At 33.9% G+C, this 22,089-nt stretch overlaps 1 protein-coding gene across 2 annotated transcripts in view; it reads right to left on the bottom strand.

The window, feature by feature from the left end:
- The window catches only part of GSK3B (glycogen synthase kinase 3 beta), a 205,123-nt gene that overhangs the window by 33,024 nt on the left and 150,010 nt on the right, over positions 1–22,089 (bottom strand). Inside the window, exons 8-9 of one of the 2 annotated variants that reach the window (XM_025874826.2) lie at positions 10,629–10,724; positions 1,916–1,954 (exon numbers count right to left, since the gene is read on the bottom strand). In XM_025874826.2, coding sequence (XP_025730611.1) covers positions 1,916–1,954; positions 10,629–10,724 — 135 coding nt within the window. The remainder of the gene's footprint in view (positions 1–1,915; positions 1,955–10,628; positions 10,725–22,089) is intronic. The other variant, XM_025874830.2, reaches the window with a different exon arrangement.

Raw genomic sequence — 22,089 nt, forward strand, 5'->3', positions numbered from 1 at the left:
AAAGCTTTCTACACATCTATGTCTTAAAACTCCAAATCGATACATAAAACTATGAAAATAACTTTGTTCTAAATTATGGACAGTTGAAGAATAAAAGTAGAAAGGGGAAAAACAGAAATAAATATAAATAGATGGAGAGAAAGCCTTTGAAACTAAAGAAAAATGAAACATATATCCCTTGACAGGGGGAAAACAATCAAATAGAAGGTATGGTTGTGGTAGTGGACAGACATATAAAGAGAGGCCGATGTGTATAAAGGGAGAGAAATAGTGAGGGAAGGACATGTGGATTGTGATGAGGATGGAGGAGCCTGGGAGTAAGGTTTCCTAATGAGAATGGCTCACGTAACATCTGACTATCACTTAGGCTGAAGGTAGCAGAACTAGTTACTACTATAGAGCTCATTACTTTTCAAGAGACTATAAGAGTACTTTCTACAGTGAAAACCTTTTTTTTTCCTTTAGTTTTTACACAAAGTTTATTACTAATAAAGATATTTTCCATGGAAATTGAGAAATTGGTTTGGGTAGGATCCTAGGAATTTATTTCAGAATATCAAAGACCTTATTTATTTGACTATATTAGAAAACCCTCTGTACGGTCAAAAATTGCTTTATCTTTATTCTTTTGAGTGATCTGACTCACCCCAGTCAAGGAAACCTTAGGTATTGTATTATTTGAAATGTATGGATCTTCCACTGTTCTCGGTCATTTTTCCCTCTCTTGCTTCCTAGCCAGGTCCATAATCAAACTCCGAATGTAAAAGAAAATAATCAGTGGGAAAACTCTGAAAATTTTTCACAAAAATATTAAGCATTACTGACCTATTTTATCCCTGAGGGCTGTTTGTATTTATTTCACAGCATATGGATTTATTTTGTTAGCTAGTCTAAGGGAAAATGCTTTTGTACCAATAAGGGAGTGCATAAGTAGAATTAAAAGTACCACCAAAAGTAGAAATAAATATCTCCGGCCAACATTCAAATGTAGGGTACCTGGACAGTGAATGTATTTTAAGTGAAAAAATTTCATGTTACATTAATGAGGATTTTGTATTAAAGCTATTAATTAAACCAGTATTGCAAGCTTATCTCTAATTATTAAAAAAAAATCATCCACATTCATTTAGTATCTTACTGGCTACAAGTAACCATCCATGTTGGTACTAAGACACGTTTTAGCCTATTTTGCCAGGGAATCCTAACTCATGGAATCAAAGAGTTAAAAACAATTAAGAAGAATTCATTCTAAGAGCCCATATTAAAATCAAGACTTAATCTGCCTTTTAAAAAGTACCACTGTTATTTTAAACACTTTGAGAGATTCCTGATGAGCAAAGCCTTGGTTTAGTACTCTATGGATTAAGGTTAAGTGGGAAATTACGTGGAGTTAAAGCCCAGTGTCTTCCAAAGTTCGTATCTGTCACCATAATATAGGGTGTGGTAGCATTCTACTTCAAAAAATTACAGACCAAACTAGAAAATAGCTCTTCTGAATTATCTTTGTGTCTAAAGAAAGGGAAACCAATAACAACTGAAATATGGCTTTTAATAACGAAGCTTCTAATGCCATTTTATTGCTTACTCATTTAAACTGTTTAACATTCAGAACCTTTAGTTCTGTGCATCTTTGTTAATATTTATTCTTGTAAAAATAATTTCTAAACCCCACAGTTCCTAAACTTCAGTCTAGATGTTAATAACTCACTCAGGAGACTGACAATCTTAATATACCATAAGTAAAACCTATCCCACACAGTGGATGGAAAAAAAAAAAAAAATCACAGCTACCTACATTGTTTTTACTATTACATTTCTAGAATGAATAATGGTTTAACCTTTCTAAAAAAAAAGTTTTCCCCCTAGTTTTATAGATCTGCCCTGAAATTTTGGGAAAAAAAAATTAAGTACATACCCGCACTCCTGAGGTGAAATGTCCTGTTCCTGACGAATCCTAAAGATGATAATGCAGTGAAATAATCCAAACAGGGGAAGTCAATCCAAAAGAGAATAGTCCAGCAAGGAAAAATATATCCAGTGTTATAAGAAATCCATGGTGTGGGGGGGGACATAGAAAATGTTTATACAGTTATAAACTTTAAACATCAGTCTCCACAGTAGCAAGTCCAAGTTTTAAAAATTATTTCACCACAGTGTATGCAAAAAAATTTTTTGATTGCGCAATGGTGAGGCACAATAAAGAAACATTTTAATTTTAATTTATTATGTTCCAATGCCAGTGCGTTTATTAAAAAAATACAAAACCAAAAAAAGTTAAAATCAAAATGAAATCTAGAAGTAAACTTCCCAAAGTAAAGTGTTTGGTCTTCTACGGACCTGGATTCATCATCCATTGACATGGCTGGGAGGGGGCATATTAGCCTGCTTTTAAAGACATTAGTTCCCAATATGCTAATTTTTATCTATTAATATATTTCAGTTAGACAGTATAAACATTTTTTGCTTAATTATTAGTGATGAGAGGAAAGTAATAAATAGATTTAATTTATATTACTACAGATTTCAAGCCAGATATTTTCAATTTGTGTGAGCTAAGAAGGATCAGGCCACCGCGGATTATTCTCCATTTTGGATTGACTTCCCTGCTAAAAGATATTTGCTGACATTCTCATTATTTTAGGATTCTTCAGGCAAATGACATATCACCTCAAGAGTGCGGGTATAACTTACTTTTTCTATTGTGGGCTTTGCCCCCTCATACCCTTGCACCCATTACTTAGTAAAAATAAATATAGAACATTCTTTCTCCTTTTTGGAAAAACTCACTGGAAAAAAAAAAAACCTACATCTTTGAGCACTACAAATTCAACACAGTTTCATGTGCAAATATGCCCAATTCACCCACCAAAAGCTAAACAAAAAATATATACAATAAACAATACAACTAAGGGACAGTCACAGTTATAGGTGACATGCATAGTAATGTACACCAACACCTAGGCACAACGGAGCCAAATATGCAAGGGAGGTAGTAGGATCTATTATGTCTAGGTATTGAGAACAAAAAATGGCAGAACTCACCAGTAGCTGTGAATTCCCTTGGCTATTCTAAGAGAATTTAACATTCTTTTAGGATAGTTTCCAGTGGGGGAATTAATATTTTGCAAAATAAATAATCCGCGGATTACTTTTAGTCTGCAGACTAAAATTTAGTACACGGATTAAAATCCGGCCCATCAGAATAAAAATCTCTCGTGAACTAAAACACAATCAGGTAGACAAAAATAGAAAGCGAGACTAAAAAAACTGAGAGCACAAAGTAAGACTCAACTGGGCCAACTAACAATTAGTGCGCAGACTAAATATGGCCAGCCAAGTATGTTAGCAAGGCCATGAAGAGCCCAAAACACCCCCTGTAAAAACTAAAAACAAAAGTAAATAAATAAAACAAAACAGAACAAAGCAAAAAATAAATAAACAAAAGAAAGAAAGAGAACAGAAAGGAAAAATTGAAAAGAACCAAAACACTGACATGAACTTTTAAGTGATTCAAATACTACCTCACCTGTGCAGCAACTCATTTTCTTAAATTGAAACAAACTGTCACCACAAATACTAGTCCATAGAAGAAACTAAAAGAAAATTCATTTTTCAAAAAGAAAGTCTCTATGGTATTTAACAAATGCAAATGAGTCCTTAAATGAAGACTTATTCAAAATAAATTTGCATTTGGATAACTCAAAAATGACAGAGGCAATTTTCCCCTACATGGCCTAGGACAGACTTTCGCCATCAAATATCAAATTTCAACCTGGAGCTAACTGTTACCACTGAATCTTAAGCCTTTTAAAATTACCATTTATAAACAGTCATATATACAATATCAAGGCCTACGGTTGATTCTCACAGCATCAGCTCTCAACAATTCTACTGTATTAACAGCCAACCAGAGCAATGTAGAAATGCCTATGGGCAATGATAATCTAAGTAGAACATGGAACAAGTGCTGTGCCTGTTCCGACAGCTAGTCCTCCCTAGATTTCACTGTGATAAATGTACAACACAGACACTGTTCTCTGGTTATACAATACACACAATACACAAGGGCCCAATGTTAAAAACTGATAAACCATGAACTCCTAAAGGAGCAACCCCAATGCTGGCTCTCAAGCCATCTATTAATCATCTAAAATTATTTGTAATTTGTAAACCTAAATACAGGATTAAAGTGAGACAATGCCATGGATTTGTTGAATAGTTATGTTAATTACCAGGTTAAGTAGCTACAAAAAGAACTTAAGTCTACTAAAGAGCTGATATGTGGTACATAATTCATAAGAAACACAAACATCCTTTCCTTAGCCACAACAGAGCCAGCATTCAATAAATTTTATCTGTACTTATTAAAAGGCTTACTGAGTTTTCCTGAGCTCTGTTACACATAAGACATATTATATGTGTTGATATCAGCATTTAACTATGCAATGTAATTTCTTCCTCTAACTTCATTCACTGATAAAATAGTCCTGCAGGCTTACACAGAAGTATGATTTACCAAATGTCCACTTACTCAATTTAATCTCTTATTGTTCATAAAATAGTTACTATAGTCAGACTGACCTTCTTAGGAATACAGGAACATTTTCTTTTCATCCACACCTCCTCATCTTAAGGGATAGTCCCCAAGGCTACAATAATTTCTGGCCTTACCAACATCTAAGCAAATCTAAATCCTCCCTCAACAGCCCACCCCACCTAGTCCTTCTATCACCTTTAAGGAGGCTGGCTTCCTTTTCAACTCCACCACCCTCACTGGAGATCTGACTTATACCTACAGTATGTGAACACCTACAACACACAATCAAGTATATGGTTATATATTATTTAATACTTGCTTCAACTGAGTCAGTTATATCACCTGTAAGCTTTTCAAAAACAAGGGCTATATATTTTACTTCTTTTGCATCCTTTATATAGTATCTGAGTATCTGGTACGGTGCTGGGTACATAGGAGATATGGGTTTTAAGGAACAAATGATATATTAAAAGCAGACTTTTGCTTTCTTTTTTAATCCACCCCCAACCCTACCTCTCTGCTCCCCACAAGTGATCTTCAAACTTATGCCTTAGTATTCTTTCTTTTTTATATTATTCCCCTTACATAGGGATTAGCCATCCTAGTGGCTAGATTTTAAAGTGCATAGTTTCCAGCAAAGAAATGGAGTGTAACCAGTACACCTAGAAAAGTGAGGAAGTCTACTCACATGGGAAAATAAATGTTAGACAAGGAAAAGTGATTATTTAACACTAATAAAGATGTAGGTGGAAAATTCAGTAGAGAACATAGTGTATTTAATGAGACAAGTGATAATGGATTAGTAGAATGTTCAGGGCAGAGGGATGTTAAGTAGTAATATAGAAACTAATTTACCTAAGCAATAGAACAAAAAAAAAGATGAGTACAATCTTAGGAATCAGTAGAAGTCCGAACATAGTTTTATGCTTTCTGGAGTACACGGGAGCAAAACCAGAAAAGGCTGACAGAGTTCACCTGCAAAAAAGAAGTCTGACAATTTTTATTTTGTGCTCTCTCGACCCCTCTGAAGGCATTTTTAATTTTTATTTTCTTTAAAGATTTTATTTATTTATTTGACAGAGAGAGACAGCGAGAGAGGGAACACAAGCAGGGGGAGTGGGAAAGGGAGAAGCAGGCTTCCTGCCGAGCAGGGAGCCCGATGCGGGGCTCGATCCCAGGACCCTGGGATCATGACCTGAGCCAAAGGCAGTCGCTTAACAAACTGAGCCACCCACGCATCCGGCATTTTTAAAGGTTTATTTGAGAGAGAGAGAATCTTCAAGCAGACTCCTTTCTGAGCACGGAGCCCAACTCAGGGCTCCATCTTACAACCCATGAGATCACCACTTGAGCTGAAACCAAGCTCAACCGACTGAGGCACCCAGGTGCCCCAAAGGCATTTTTTAAACTATAAACGTGTATAGTTGAAACAGGTTAGTTTATCAAGTGAAAAACCTTGTATCAAAGGGCTCAGAAAAAAAGGTAAGATTATAAATAAAGTCTTAAAAAATTAGTAGGAAAAAAATAAGTATAGTAGGGTTTTATGTTTAGCTTTAAACATAGAGAATAATAAACACAACCTGTCCAGTCTAGTCTGGTACCTTAACAGCTGAAATGACCTCAACCTCAATTTTCTGATTACTCTTAGCTAGTTGTAAATAGTAACTAAATTCATTCATTTTCAAGTATGTGGACAGTGTTCTAAGAAATTGATATGTAAGGACTGACTTGTAGATACTGCTTTTTAGGATACTTAAATAATAATCTATGGTCCCACATATCCCACAGACATTTAACTATTAAATAAACTTACTATGTATGCCAAAAACTTAGTAACAAACATTTTGAAGTAATTTATATCCATCTTATTATTACCACCATGAAAAAGAAATTAGGAACTGCTATAATACATATGGCATGACTTGGAAGGTATTATAAGAGTTACATGGTGGGAATTAATTAATTAATTAATCATAGAGAGCTCAGATAATTAGAAAATATTTTATGGGAGAACTAAGATTTGAGGTCTTGAGGAAAGGTTAAGATTTGGTAAGCAGAGAAGAAGATCATTCTAAGTGTGAAAAAAAGATACTAGTAAAAGAAACATACATGGCTTCTCTGGGGAACAGAGGTTAGGAAGGTTAGGAACAGGACAGAAGTAAACCTCTTGCTTCTCTGGAAAGAAAAGATAGAAACATTAAGTTTCTATTATCCAAAATGACTATATAATCCGTTATCCAAAATGGGACACTTTTGAGAGTGAAGGGGCATTCAGTTAATAATTACACTGAACAAGCATAAAGTGGCACACATGATCACCACTGTTCTTACATGCATATTATGTCAGATTTTCCTAAAGGCAATAAGTAAACAGAGAAGATTTTTAAGTAGGAGTGACAGTATTACATGTGCTTTTAAGAAAACTAACTTTGAGAGCAATGAGGATTACAAAGGATGTGAAACTGAAAGAGGGAAACTGGTTAGGAGGTTGTTTTAACAAATTCTATATGACGATGGCCTAAAGTCAGGGCAGTGGAGATAGAAAGGACAAATCACAGAACTATATTGGAGGCAGGATCTTTATATTTATTTAGAACTGAAATAAAATATTCCTTTATATGCATATTACTATTTTCAAAAGAAATCAGAAAAGACAATAGCTAATTGCTATCTTACAAAAGAAAAAACTTGAGGCACACAGAGTAGAAGCAGTACTCAAACTAGGTACTGCTGTTATATACTAGGTACTGCTCGTAGCTACAACTACCAGCTGTTAAGGTACCTCACTTCATACCTAATAGACTGTTATTTAACCATACCTTCATATACTAAATGCAGAATTTAAGCTTCCTCTCTTCTGCCAACGAATCTCCACCTCTACTTAAATTTCCTTTGCATCATCTGTTTTGCTTTCTATCTGGCTTTTTATTCTTTGAAGTTTACAGCGTACACCAATGCAGGAGGTCTTTATCCTCCTATTCCCAATCCAATAATGGTCCCTGTTTCAAAACATTAGCACCAATTTCCTTTCCTACTTAAACCACAAGTGCTTTATCAATGAATTAGATTACTCTGGCTATTAAATAACAGTTAAGGGCAACTTACTGGATTTCTAAATTCTCAAGATTCTTGCCATAAACCATACTAGGTTCATCTCACTTTTTAGTTCCTCTGCTATCTTTCCTAAACATCTGAATCCCTTCACTTCAATGTTTCCATGGAAGACATTTTCTCTCTTGATCTTTATGTCTGCCTACATTTTTGAGTACACCAGCTTCCAGTCCTTGGGGATACAGCTATACTACATTGCAGCACAGAAAAGCAGGGTTCAAATGTCCACAGCTTTAGGAAATGGGGCTAAAGTGGATTCTATCAGAAGACCAAAATAAAGGCAAAACAGCTTTCGTTTCCAGACTTTGTTTACCTGCCCTCAAAGAGCAAGAAGCTCTTTTCTTTAGGGAACAATATTATGTATTTCTTAAAAAAAAAAACAAAAAAAAAACTTCATTGGCTGCCTAGCATAAGAGAGCACTTCTCAGGTTGGCGTCCACTATCATAATAGAGGGGAGAAGGGACTATGTTCCCTCTAGAAATTTAAAATTTTGTATTTTCATTTTAATAATAACCTATTTTAAAAATCAATATAAGCATATTTTGGATCATTTAGATTCATCCAGGTGACAGAATAGTGCCATGGAATTTTTGTCTGAATTTGGTTTTGTGTTTACAACCATAACAACATCAACCTAGTTGTGTACACTATTGAGAAATTAACATAAGTATGCTTATTACATAATAAATGCATTTGTACCAAGTGAAAATCAAATTATGTCAAGGTACAATATATAAATGAAGAGTTCACAGTACTTTGAACAGACAAAATAGGTGGGAAAATGGAGTCATCATTCTACACATGAAATAGGAATGGAAGCCTAAATAAAACAAATAAAAGGGCTTTGTATAGATTATTCAAGTTTGAAGAGCATTAGTGTAAGATATAAAACATCAGGAATTCCATGAGCAAAGGAAAGTGTAAAACATACAAACTGACCACAAATCTTCTGTTGACTGCATTTTAATTATAATCCACCATTCCTCACATTCCATCCTGGCTAATACTTGAAAAGATATAATCCAGGGGGGGAAATGCCGAATATGACACACACTAATACTTGTAGCAGTCTTGATAAAAAAAAAAAAATGATAGGGACTGTTAAATAAAATCTCATGACCTCAATTTGAGCATTATATTGGTCAGATACTCTACCTTAAGGGTAGCATGTGAGGAATACTTAGATTACACCAAAAAGAGCTTTATTTTTCTTTCTTCATAAAAATGACATGATTATTAATGAAAATATGGAAATTTATTTTATTTTATTTTATTTTATTTTATTTTATTAATGCAAAACAAAGAAAATAAAATCACCTACACTCTTCTCACCCAAACTACCATTAGCATTTTGGACTATTTTCCTGTATTTATTCATTATACAGTATTGTCTTTGTTTTTTGTTTTTCTTTAACATGACTGAAATCATAGTATACTACAAATCACTTATAAACACTTTAACTTATAATAACTTCACTAGATTCAAACTGCAACTCAGCCTTTAAATCCCAATAGGCCACCTAGGGCTCTCTGAGTTTAGAGCCAGGTGAGAGACCCTAAGTATCTTCTGACCGAGATTCAAAATAAATTTTAAGTGTAAAGATCAAAGAATGGTTTATCTCAGAACATTTAGGGTTTATTATAAATTTTAAGTGTGGTGGGAAAGGCAACATCATGGTCAGTGAAAGCTAACCTATAATTCTGGCACTAAAATACCAAGGTCTCTGATCTAAATAATTAGTAATAAAAGGATCTTCTGCAATGAAGAGAGATAGTAAGATTGAGAACTTGAAGGAAAGTAACTAGAAAAATACAATTTAGAGAGAGAAAAAGACACACTTTGAATCTGGGTATATAAATTATTTCACCTCTTATGATAAAAGATCTATTACCAATTAAACGAACCTATCACTGCTCAAAAGAAACTTATATATACATTTTTAGGCATACAAAATCTCTGCTTGAACTATAAAAGAGTTGAACTTTATTAACTCACAAAAATATATAATGAAATATAAGTAAACGTGAGAGGAGGTGCATGGTGCATAACTCTAAGTCTGGCACTACACACACACACACACACACACACACACACACACACGAATAGAAGTTTAATCCTGGGTTTGTCATGGCCACCTATGTAATCTTGAATAAGTCACTTGGTATCTTTGACCAGAGTTTCTGAATCTACAGAATAAGGATGCTAGAGATTCACTCTAGTAATAAGCCCTAATATGATTTTTTTTCTCTGCCCTTAATGTCACAAACTGAAATGAAAAAATTTTAAATAAAATCTCTCTTAAATCATTTCAATTAAGTATCAAAGCAAAAAATAAAGTTTTCTGGTAAATTAGTACTTATGCTCTTCAAATTGGTTCCATCTACGCTCTAAGAATTGGTTAGGCTATCCAATGGCTAATGACATTCCGTTAACATATCAATGCTTTCAACGTATACTCCAAACAAGATCAAATCTTTTTATTCCCCTCCCAAAATACCAACAGGAAAGCAAAGAAAAGAAGAAAAACACACAGCATCATTTATAAGACCTACAAACAGTTTCAAAAAAGAATAAAGAAAATATATGAAATACATGTTTTCATATGGTATATGATATAGAGTAAGTACCTCTGTGTAAAGAAATTAACTTTTGAGTTTTAAGTAGTCAAAATTTATATATAAGATACTACTCCTAATGAAATTCTATATTTTAATGGTATAGGTACACTGTCCTCAACCTACAAATAAAAACCCAGGTGGAAAACTGTCTACAGGAAATCAGTGGGAACAAAACTATACATAGTCAATGCAACACTAAAGTACAACTACCCAACTATATCTTTACATGCAGAACTGCTATGTACTCTGTACTCAGGCAGCTATCTAGTACCAAAATAGTTTAGTTTAAGAACAATGAAAAACCCAAGTTTAAGTTAACTATTGGTTAATGTGCTTTTTAAAAAACTCATTTTGACTCACCTTAGTCCAAGGATGTGCCTTAATTTGAGGGAATTTGAATTCTGTGTAGTTTGGGTTCATTTCTCTAATTTGCTCCCTTGTTGGTGTCCCCAGGACCTAGACAGAGAAAGCAAGTTATTGCCGTATTTTTCTATATACTTACAAATACAGTCTTTATGTCTTAATGTATTGGTTTCACTGGAAAAAAGAATTCCAAAGTCATGAAATATATAATTCATTAAATACAGCAGACTTCGCAGAAGATTTTTAACTGACTATAGATCCTATGCTATACTACCCTACACAGACTTTTATGATAATCATGTTAAACTAAGGTTATACAAAAAGATCACTTAAAAACATTCAAGTAAAAATCAAACATCTTTGTTCTATTGAGAAAAACCATCTACTGCAATCATGGGCATCTGAAATGAGATCTTGTATTCATTTAGTAAAGTATAGCCAAAGGTTTTATTATCAATAAATTAATCAGGAGAACCTTACTCCGACAGTGTCATGAATAATTCTATTCAATCAATGAATATTTAGTGATTGTTCCCTGTGTACAAGGAACTATGTGATGACCTATGGAGAATACAAAGAACAAGAGATTTCTTGTCATAATGAACTTACATGTTTGTGTGTGGAAAAAAGTATAACTATAATACAATAGGTAAATATGTTCAGCATTTCATTGTCTCTAGAGATATAGTATGTGCTGGACAAAGGAAATCATACAGAACTGACTGCATGAGACATGATGGGAAGAAACATTAATTACTAAAAATGAGCACTTTGAAAAAAGATGACATACATTACTCATCTTTATGATTCTAAAGCCTGGTATAACACACATTTGTTAAAATATTCGGCCATTTACAATCCAAAAATAGTGATACAGAAGGAGTGTAATGAAATAAGTACTTGATTTGTGGTGGCAACCAGTGAATAATCAGGGCAAAGTAAGAACTTCAGGGATTTTTCTGCTTGTTTGTTTTTGGTTCTAATTCTGTAGACTTCATTAAAAACAGAACTTAAGATTTTTAAGAGTTTTGTCCTTCAAAAGACACTCTTAAAACAAAAAGGCAAGCTACAGACTGAAAGAAAACATTTATAAAACATACATCTGCAAAGGACTTATATATAGAATATACAAAAGACTCCTATAATTCAAAAACAAAAGACACTCAAGAAAACAAAAAGGCAAGCTACAGACTGAAAGAAAACATTTATAGAACATACATCTGCAAAGGACTTATATATAGAATATACAAAAGACTCCTATAATTCAAAAACAAAAGGACAAAAACAATTTTATCTTTTGCCCCCCCCACCACCCCGCCATTGGCAAAAGATAAAATTAGACACTTTACCCATGAAGACACAGATAGTAAATAAGCACATGAAAAAATACTCAACATCATTATCATCAGGGATGACAACCACCTACATACCTACTCAGAAGAGTAAAGTTAAAAAAAAGATTGTGTATACCAAGTCTTGGTGAGGCTGTAGAGCAACGGAGGCTCTCATCCACTGCTAGTGGAAATGTAAAATTGTATGGCACCTTAGAAAACACTTTGGCAGTATGTTAAAAAGTTAAACATATACTCACCATACATCCATCACTCCCACTCCTAAGTATTTACCCAAGAGAAATTAAAGCATATGTTCATACAACAACTTTTATACAAATGTGCACAGCACCTTTTTTGCAATTGCCAAAAAGTGGAAACAACTCAAATGTCCACAAAAGATGAATGAATAAACAAACGGTGATATATTTATACGATGGAATGCTACTCAGTAACAAAAAAGAACATGGATGAATCTAAAAATAATTAAAACCTGAGTAAAAGAAGCCAGACCAAAAAGAGTACCTACTGTATAATTTCATTCATATGGAATTCTAGAAAATTTTGTCTACAACAACAGAAAGAAAAGCCATGATTGTCAGAGAAGTTATTACAAAGAGCACTAGGAAATTACTGGGTGGGAGGAATATGTTCATTATCTTGATTTCATGGTGGTAGTTTCATGTGTGCACACATACGTCAAAACTTCCCAAACTGTATACTTTAAATATGTGCACTTTACTGTATGCCAATACATCTTTCAGAAATTATTTATTCGAATACATAAAGTTTAAGTAAGACAAGTGGAAAGGACATTGAGCTACAGAGCTGTAGTATTATTTGTCAATATAAGTCAAAAAGGAATCTAGTTAACTATAAATTGACCTTTAATTCCTAAAAGACAATTTCCGAGCAAACACCTGATGTTACTGGAAAGAAAAGATGTATAGAAATAATCTAAATTATAACACATCATTCTGTGGAAAGTTTGCTTTTGGGCACTGGAAACAAATGTCTAGTTTATATAACCTCCCTTCCCTCTTGTAGCAGAAGTCCAGCTTTGTAGAGAGGAGCAAGGTATTATCTAGTACTGGGAAGGGAAGTCTCTGGCCTTTGCGACTGCAGATATCAGACACTTATAAGTCAGGAACTATTCACACTTAAAATATGAAGGCTAAAAAGGAATCTTAATTTTTATTTTTAAATAATTAAGCAAACATTTATATCCTATTTTACCCCTTGATGAAGTGTGTGCGTATGTGTGTCTGTGCGTGTACACGTACTGGGAAAGAGGGAGAGGAGTGAAAAAGGGAGAGTGATCTAATCAATAATTCTGCCCCCCAAATGCAACCCCACTGGATTCTTTTAACTGCTGAACAAAAAAAACAAAAGCAATGACATGAAAAAATGAGTATTTAAAAATGCATACCTTCAATGACCCTACAACTTAATAATTCCATTTTAAGTTATATACTCTAGCCTAGAGAAACTTTTTTATACATCCAAAGCAACAATGTAACATTATAAAATACTATAGGCACAAGCAAAAATCCAAAAGTAGAATTAGTAAATAAACTGTAACATAAGTCATAAAATGGTACACTAACTAGCAATGAAAATGAAGCACAGCTACACACACCTTCTGATGAATCTCACAAAATGGTGAGTTTTCACTCAGCAATGAACACACAGAGTAGCACTGTCTGATATAAAGCTTAAAAACAGGCAAGACTAAACTATATTTTAGTATATATAGTAAAACTGTGAAACTAATAAAAAACATGGGAATATTCATTAGATTATTCAGCTTAATAGGAAGATATAAGAGAGATTGTGACTGGGATGGGGCATGAGTGATTCCTCTAATTCTTAACATGAGTGAGAATTACATGGATATTTGCTTTATTATTGTGCTTTACATTGAACACATTTTAATATATTTTGGCATTATGATATATATCACAATAAACAAAATAAGACTTAAGAAATGCCCACTTTTGAATCAGTGAGTATTTGCTGTGCAGTTCCTCTCTATTCAGTACTTTGTTAACACAAGACACAGTCCTAACTCCCCACAAGTTAGTAAGAATGCTAAAAAAATGAGAATTGTATAATGTCCATTAGTAAACCCATCCTTTTACTGTATAAACAGAGTTCACATGGTCTTATCAGCCATTTGGTTAACTTTCTGATAGGGGCTATGTGAGAGAATTCAAGTTACAAACTGTATAATAAAAAGGCAGGACACTCCTTGAAGTGAATATTATAATTCTTACTGTTTTTTATTATATCCTAAGAACATTCCCAATTGAAGTATATCCGTGAAATACACAATAAAACAGCTGAGAAACATATGCCATATACACAAGGTTTGCTTAACATACGAACTTTTAATAATTTATTTAATGTGAAAACAAAAAGGTATATTGTATATGTTTTTACTCCCATATCTTCTCCCTAGATTCACGTCTCACAGCCACTCACATCTAAACATTTACCCAAAATATGTAATGAAAAATGTCAAACACAGAAAAAAGTCACACTTTTTTTTTTTCAGTGAAAACCCTCTTCCTTTATACCAACTACCCAGATTCCGTGATTAATGTTTTACTATGTTTGGTTCATCACATTTCCATCCATCTATCCATACATCAATCCACCTTATTTTTCTGATACATTCCAAAGTCAGTTGCAGACATTACCATGTTAGCACATATATAATTAAGGTTCAATATTTATGACTTTTATTTAAGCATTTTTTACATACTCAGAATCTTCCTTCAATATACACAGTATGTACATGTGGAAAATTTTTTATTACAATGGGAAATAATCTGCTTCGACAGTGATATAAAAAAGACTATTATAATTCTAATTGATGGTCACAGTTTATGTCCTTTACCTTCAAAATATGTGTATCTGTGACTTTTAAGAAGCTAATTACTAACCAGTAAAGGGAATCACTGATCTATACACTACCAATCATTTAAAAACAATTAACCAAATAAATTGGTCTGTCACCACAAAGCAGCAATGGAGATCTTCTTATCCCTTTGTTACAGCCACATGATCTTGAATCACTAAGGCCATTAGATGGGGAAATAAAGATTCTAATGTCATAGGATTTTCTTTGTTTAAATTCTCTTGCCAAATACTCAACTACTATAATCATTTCTCTATTCTTTTTCTTATTATTTTTTAAATCTTAAAACCAGGTTCTCCCCAGGCTGGCTAGTAGAGATGGAAACTAAATGGAAGATCCTCTAGAACAGGGGTCTGTAGGCCAGAGAGTAAATACTTTAGGCTTTGTAGGCCATAGAGCCTCTGTCACTATTCAACTCTGCTGCTGTAGCACAATGCAGCTGTAAACAAGTTTATTTACAAAAATAGGTAGTAGAGTGCATTTGGCTCCTAGGCCCTAGTTGCCAACCTCTGACCTAGTTCAAACATTTTTAGAGTTGAGAAAAACTGACGCCCAGAAGGAGCAACTTTTCAGAGGTCAGAACTAACTAGAGCCAGAGCTAGGACATAATTCAAATCTCATCAGTGGCAAACCAATTTTAGGAGATGGTATCAAAGAATCTGTTTATTGGACTTTGTTGGAAGATGAACAATTTCTAATTTTGGTAGTTGTGAAAGATGTTGCTTTTAAGCATGAAGGCACAGAGCTGGAGGAGAAAATAATAAATTTAAGCAATCAAGAAGAACTAAGTGGTAAATAATGGGTATATCATTTAGAAGAGGGCTTGAGGGCAGAAAAACAGGTTTGGTAGTACTTGATGTATAGGTCCTAGGTGGCTGCAAAAGTGTAGAACAGGTAAAGCAGGCTGAAGGAGAAGAGTACTAAAGATGAGGACCAACAGGACACAAATATGTGGAAAAAGGGAAATTTAAAAAGAAAACTGAGACAGAAGTCCAAGAGACTGGATAAATCCTACAGACAATGATACCATGGAGGCCAAGGAAAGTAAACATTTAAAGAACAGAGAGGTGAGCAACTTATGACATAATTAGCTCAGATAAATACAAGTGTTCATTATATCTGGCCATGAAGTGACTTCCTTTCTGATAATGGTGAGACCAACCATGAAAAAAGCAAACAGACCATAATCATCTGAAATAAGTTCACCTTTCAAAAGGCCCATCAGTGAGGAAAAGGCGAACAAAGAGAAGAAATATTTACGGAGCACTCAGTATGTAAAAGCTCTGTGTGAGGTATATCAATTTCCTTTTCTCATTTAAACTTTATAATACTTTATTACCTATTTTACACTTAAATGAAATTATAGTTGATGGAGGTAAACTGACTTCTCAAAGCTACAGTTTGTCAGCTGTAAATATGGTATTCAAATGCATGTGCAGTTGACTCCCTAAAATGGTCTACCCAATATTAAGGGCAAAAACAAGGAAAGGATTTTTAAAAAATGATTTTTAAAAAATAATTTTCTTAAACTCTACTGATTATACCATAAAATGAAATCTAAATCCTTCTGAATTGTGCAGGATATACTAAGATTTTATAAGACCATGAGGCTATAAGTTTAAAAAATTAAACAGACTTAACAAAAACCCTCCATGATTTAAATAAAATCTACCCATATCTGGTAATTCAACTTAATAAAAAGAATATCCTGAACTGTTAATATTATAGATTTTAGGCAACAGAAGAATTATATGAAGAAATGCAAGCATCTAATTAACTAAAGAAAATTAGAAACTTTAACAAACCTCAAACTTATTTTACAAATTCTTGCAAAAATTCTTATGATTTAGCAATTTTGATAGATCACTTTCAGACTTCCTTAACTGTAGATTCTCACTGTACATCCCATGCCTACTCATGCTTAGGTATATTTGCAATACCAAGCATACAACTTTTAATATTTTTATCTGTTGTGATTGTTTCACACGTGTAAAATCTTGGTTGGAATGTTAAATGGTCAGCAATTAATATAGTTGTGTATATTATAAGTAATTTTATCGCAAGAACTTCTATTTTTATTTTGTTTTAAATTTTTTAAATTTAAATTCAATTTAGTTAACATATAGTGTATTATTAGTTTCAGGGGAAGAATTTATTGATTCATCAGTTGCATATAACACCCAGTGCTCATTACATCAAGTGCTCTCCTTACTGCACATCACCCAGTTACCCCATCCCTCTACCCACCTCCCCTCTAGCAACCCTCAGTTTGTTCCCTATAGTTAAGAGTCTCTTCTGGTTTGCTTCCCTCTCTGTTTTTATCTTACTCTGTTTTTCCTTCCCTTCCCCTATGTTCATCAGTTTTGTGTCTTAAATTCCACATGAGTGGAATCATATGGTATTTGTCTTTCTCTGACTCATTTCACTTAGCATAATACCTTCTAGTTCCATCCATGCTGCAAATGTACTGCCAAGAATTTTTTTATCACAAAACCTAAGTTACAGAAACTATTGTTGTTACTGAATTATGTTAGGAGTCATAACCGCTTAAAGGTGGTCAGTGTAGGGGTGCCTGTGTGGCTCAGTTGGTTAAGCATCTGCCTTTGGCTCAGGTGATGATCCCAGGGTCCTGGGATCAAGTCCTGTGTCAGGCTCCCTGTTCAGCAGGCAGTCTGCTTCTCCCTTTGCCCCTCCCCCTGCTCATGCATTCTTTCTCTTTCTCAAAAATAAATAAATAAAAAAATCTCAAAAAAAAAAAAAAACTAAAAAACTGAAGCATGGAGGTAAAAAGGCCAGAAAAACATATGTACCTGTGATTCAATTCTGAGAAGGGGGATGGGAGAACAAATGCAAAAATCTATTTAAAGAAACAGTACCTAAAATTTTTCTAAATTTGATGAAAATCCAATGAAAAGCTCAATGAATCTCAAGCAGTCCAATATAAAAAATACACAGAGTTACAGTCAACCAGTAAAAGCTACTGATAAAGGGAAAATCTTTCCCAAAACAAAGAGAGACACATTATATATACAGGGTATCAACAACAGGAATGACAGCTGACTGCTCATCAGAAACAATGCAAGCCAAAAGAAATTAGAGACCTTTCTAAAGAATGAAAGAAGAAAAGCTGGAAACCAAGAAATTGTGCCTGGTGAAAATAACCTTCAAAAGACATTATTAGGCAAACAAAAGTTAAGAGAGTTTGTCACCAGATTTTCACTATAAAGAAAGTACTTCAGGATGAAAGAAAAGGATTCCAAATGGACATTCCTATCTATACAGGGGAATAAAGACCACCAAAAATGGTAAATATGTGGCTTTCTCCCTTGCTTTTATATTTCTTCAGAAGAAACTGAGTGCTTAAAGCAAAACAAAGTATTATAAAAGTACTATAGCAGTAAAATGTATGACCACAGTAACGTAAAGGACAGGAAGGGGAAACAAATATACTGTTGCAAGGTTCTTACTTTATATGTGAAGTGGTATATTATTATTTATAGACTGTGACAAAATAAACATGCCTATTTTCAATCCTAGAACAACTTAAAAAAATATGAGGATGTATAGCTTAAACTGCACATTGGAGAAATAAAAAAAAGGCTCATTATATCCATAAGGTGGCAGTAAAGGAGAAAAAAAATGCAATGAAAAACAAGTATCAAAGTAAAATACTTAAACTCAACCATACTGATAATTACATTGAATGTAAATGGTTTAAACACTCCAATTAAAAGGCAGAAATTGTCAGACTCTATCAAAAGACAGTAAGTATATGTTATCTGTGAGAAATGAATTTTAAATACGAAGACACATATGTTAAAATGCAGAAAGTTACACCATGCAAACACTTATCATAAGAAAGATGGAGTGTCTACATTAATATCAGAAAATAGAAACTTCAGGGCAAGTACGTTAAAATAAAGAGGGTCATTTCCTAATGATAAAAGTGATTTTAAGACTATACTTGAAATTACTGTAAATACCATGTGTAGATAAGAATGTAGAACACAGGAACTCTCATATGTTGTTGGTGGGAGTGAAAAATAATAGAACTGCTTTGGAAAACAATTTGGCAACTTCTTATAAAGTTAACATACACTTATATGACCAGAAACTTTAGTCCTAGTCCTCTCTTGAAGAGATACACAAACATACACCTGCAAAAAGACTTATAAACAAACATTCATAGCAGTTTTACTTGTAATAGCTAAAAACCAAGGCCAAACATCCATGTACAGGTGAATGGATTAAAAAAAACTGTGGTATGTTCTAACAGAATACAACTCAGCATAAAATGGAATAAACAGGTGATACAAGCAACAACAATGGATAAATCTCAAAAAACAAGATGTTAAGCTAAAAAAGCCAAATACAAAAGAAACATACATTCATATGAAATTACAGAATAGGAAAAAATAGTCTGTAGTGACAGAAAGCAGACAAATGGTCACCTGAGAGAAGATGCGGGACTAACTACAAAGGGGCATGAACAGAATGATCAACTATCCTGGTCTGCCTTGTGCGATCCTGGGAAAGCCCTCAGGTCCTGGGCACACTGGGATGTTTACTCACCCCAGGCTGTACGCAGAAACATTTTTGGGGTGGTGAATATGTTCTAAATCTTGACTGGACAGTGGTTATATGTTTGTTGAAGCTTATTAAACTGCATACTTAAAATGGCTACTTTTATGTAAATTACATCCTGATGATGTTGATTTAAAAAGTAAAACAGACCATTATGTAATTCGTGATACATTTACTATACTAAATAAAACCAGATGTTTATCCTTATGTTGCTCTGTTAAGGCTAGCATTAAAAGTATCAGAGTCTATATCAAACCCTACAATCAGAATTATTTTATATACAATATGAATAGTCTTTAAGAAAGCAAAGGTATGATTTATGATGCAAAGGTAAGACAATCAAGAGGCATTTATTTATTTATTTATTAAAATATTTTATTTATTTATTTGAGAAAGAGAGAATGAGAGATAGAGAGCACGAGAGGGAAGAGGGTCAGAGGGAGAAGCAGAGTCCCTGCTGAGCAGGGAGCCCAATGCGGGACTCAATCCCGGGACTCCAGGATCATGACCTGAGCCGAAGGCAGTCGCTTAACCAACTGAGCCACCCAGGCGCCCAATCAAGAGGCATTTAAAGATTTTTGCTCAGCCTCTTAAGTCATTCATTCATTCAAGACATTTATTGAGTTTCTATCTTCAAAGAACTCTAGGGCAGAGATTTATAAAATCTGCAAAGATCAGTACAACACAGTTTAAGTGTAGATTATGTGTGAGGTGAAAGTGCTACCCTGCATTAGAGTAAGGAAGGGATTCAGGAAAGGGTTCTGGAAGGAAAGACAAGAGCTGATATTATGTAAGAAGTCTAGGAAGTAAATGAGTCAGAAGCATATTCTCTACACACTAAGTGTGAAGTAGAAAATGGCCTGATTTGGATAACAGTAACAGCTGAGTGGTGACAGAGACTAAGAACTGGATAATGGAGGGAAGCAATGTTAAAGGCTAAAAGGTAAGTGAGTGACAGGTTATGAAGCGCAAAGATTCTAAATGCATCACTATCTGTAATCAACATAATAAATATAAGAATTTAACAAACTGACTATCCTATTTCTATTTGAATATATCTTTAGCTTTTATATTAAATTTTATTATATGCAGAGTATATTTCTGACTTACTCTATGAAGAGTATATTTCTACCTGATTTACTACAGCTGAATTATATATTTGGAATCTTTCAAATTATATAAATTGAAACTTTTCCTTTTATCAGTAAAAAAATATGTTTGAAATGGACCTCATCATTTCAGGCACAAATCAAGTCTTAGAGTTCCCTTGAATTTTAAGATAGAAAAATATTTTTCCCCAAACTTTTAGACTAAGGATATACTTAAACAAAACAAAACCTTATTTCTGGATTTCCTCAAAACTGAGTTCCTCCAAAGACTTAAAGGAAATGAGACTGAACATAAATGTTGTATGTACTTTCATACATGTATGTAGTTCACACAATTTAAAAAAGGGGGGAGATGTTAAAAAATTATCACACCATTGGAAAGAGTGTATGTATTCTCAGTTATTTATTATTAGAATAAGGCCTTTCCATTTATTGCAAAAAAGCACCTTTCTTTGGCCCATCATCCTAGATCATGAATAGTTAGGTGGTGAAAAGATTCAAAGAATCAGAGATCAGTCGGCCACGTTCCTCTGGGGATGCTGTGCTCGGTTAAATCCATCATTTCATTTGTACCCAGTCCCATCCACATTTGTTCTAACACTTTCTCATTCATTTAGCTATATATGTACCTAGACACTGATTTTTTCAAAATAAAGCTAAGAATCATCTGACAAAAGCTATAAAGAATAGTTTTCACAACTTTATTTTTAATAGCTCAACAACACCAGAGGTCGCCAAACTTCAGCAATAGAATGCTGCATGTACAGCCTTCAAAGCAAGGGTGAAGTAAAAGAAATCCTATTAGAAAGTTGTTATTCTTCTGCTTAAAATCCTGCAGTGGTTTCCAATTACCTACAGGCTAATGTGGTCTGGCCACTGCCCACAGCTCCAGCCTTCTTTGCCCCAGTAAACTCATATTATATTATCCCACCATTCAGAACCTTAAGCTCAAACCATAAACAAACAACAGACCCATTTTCACTAAGCATCTTTGCCCAAATTCATACATATGTCCTCCATTTCCTTCCTCTAAATGGTGAATATCTTTCCATGTTTCAAGATTTAGCTCAAGAGTTACCTGTCCTATGATGCCTTTCCAGACAATACTACCTCCAAACAGAATACTTCTGCCTTTGTACTCTGCCCAGACTTCTGGGATAATACCTGCCTTACTCTATTGTCCTCAGTTGTTCTTCTTTTCCCCTTAGTCTCTGAACTTGAGAGCAAGGACCCTCTTATGTTCTAGCCCAGCACCTAACAAAAACAATAGTAGTAGTTAAAGTGATATGCATCCTGAAAGACTAAAGGGATGCATGGCTAGGCCTATACATAATGAAACTTTTTAAGTAAGTGGATAAAAACTGAATTAACAGAGGCAAGAGAGATTATAGGTACCATGGTTGAATAATGAAACATCTTCACGTCTTTTCTCCAAAAAAGAACTGTTTTTCAGTTTGGGTAACTCTCAGGCTGGCTGCCTATACCATAAGCTTGACAAATGTCTCTGATTT

The sequence above is a fragment of the Callorhinus ursinus genome, unplaced genomic scaffold, assembly GCF_003265705.2.
Source record: "Callorhinus ursinus isolate GAN/ISIS: 27379988/994484 unplaced genomic scaffold, GSC_fseal_2.0 scaffold1, whole genome shotgun sequence".
Lineage (NCBI taxonomy): Eukaryota > Metazoa > Chordata > Mammalia > Carnivora > Otariidae > Callorhinus > Callorhinus ursinus.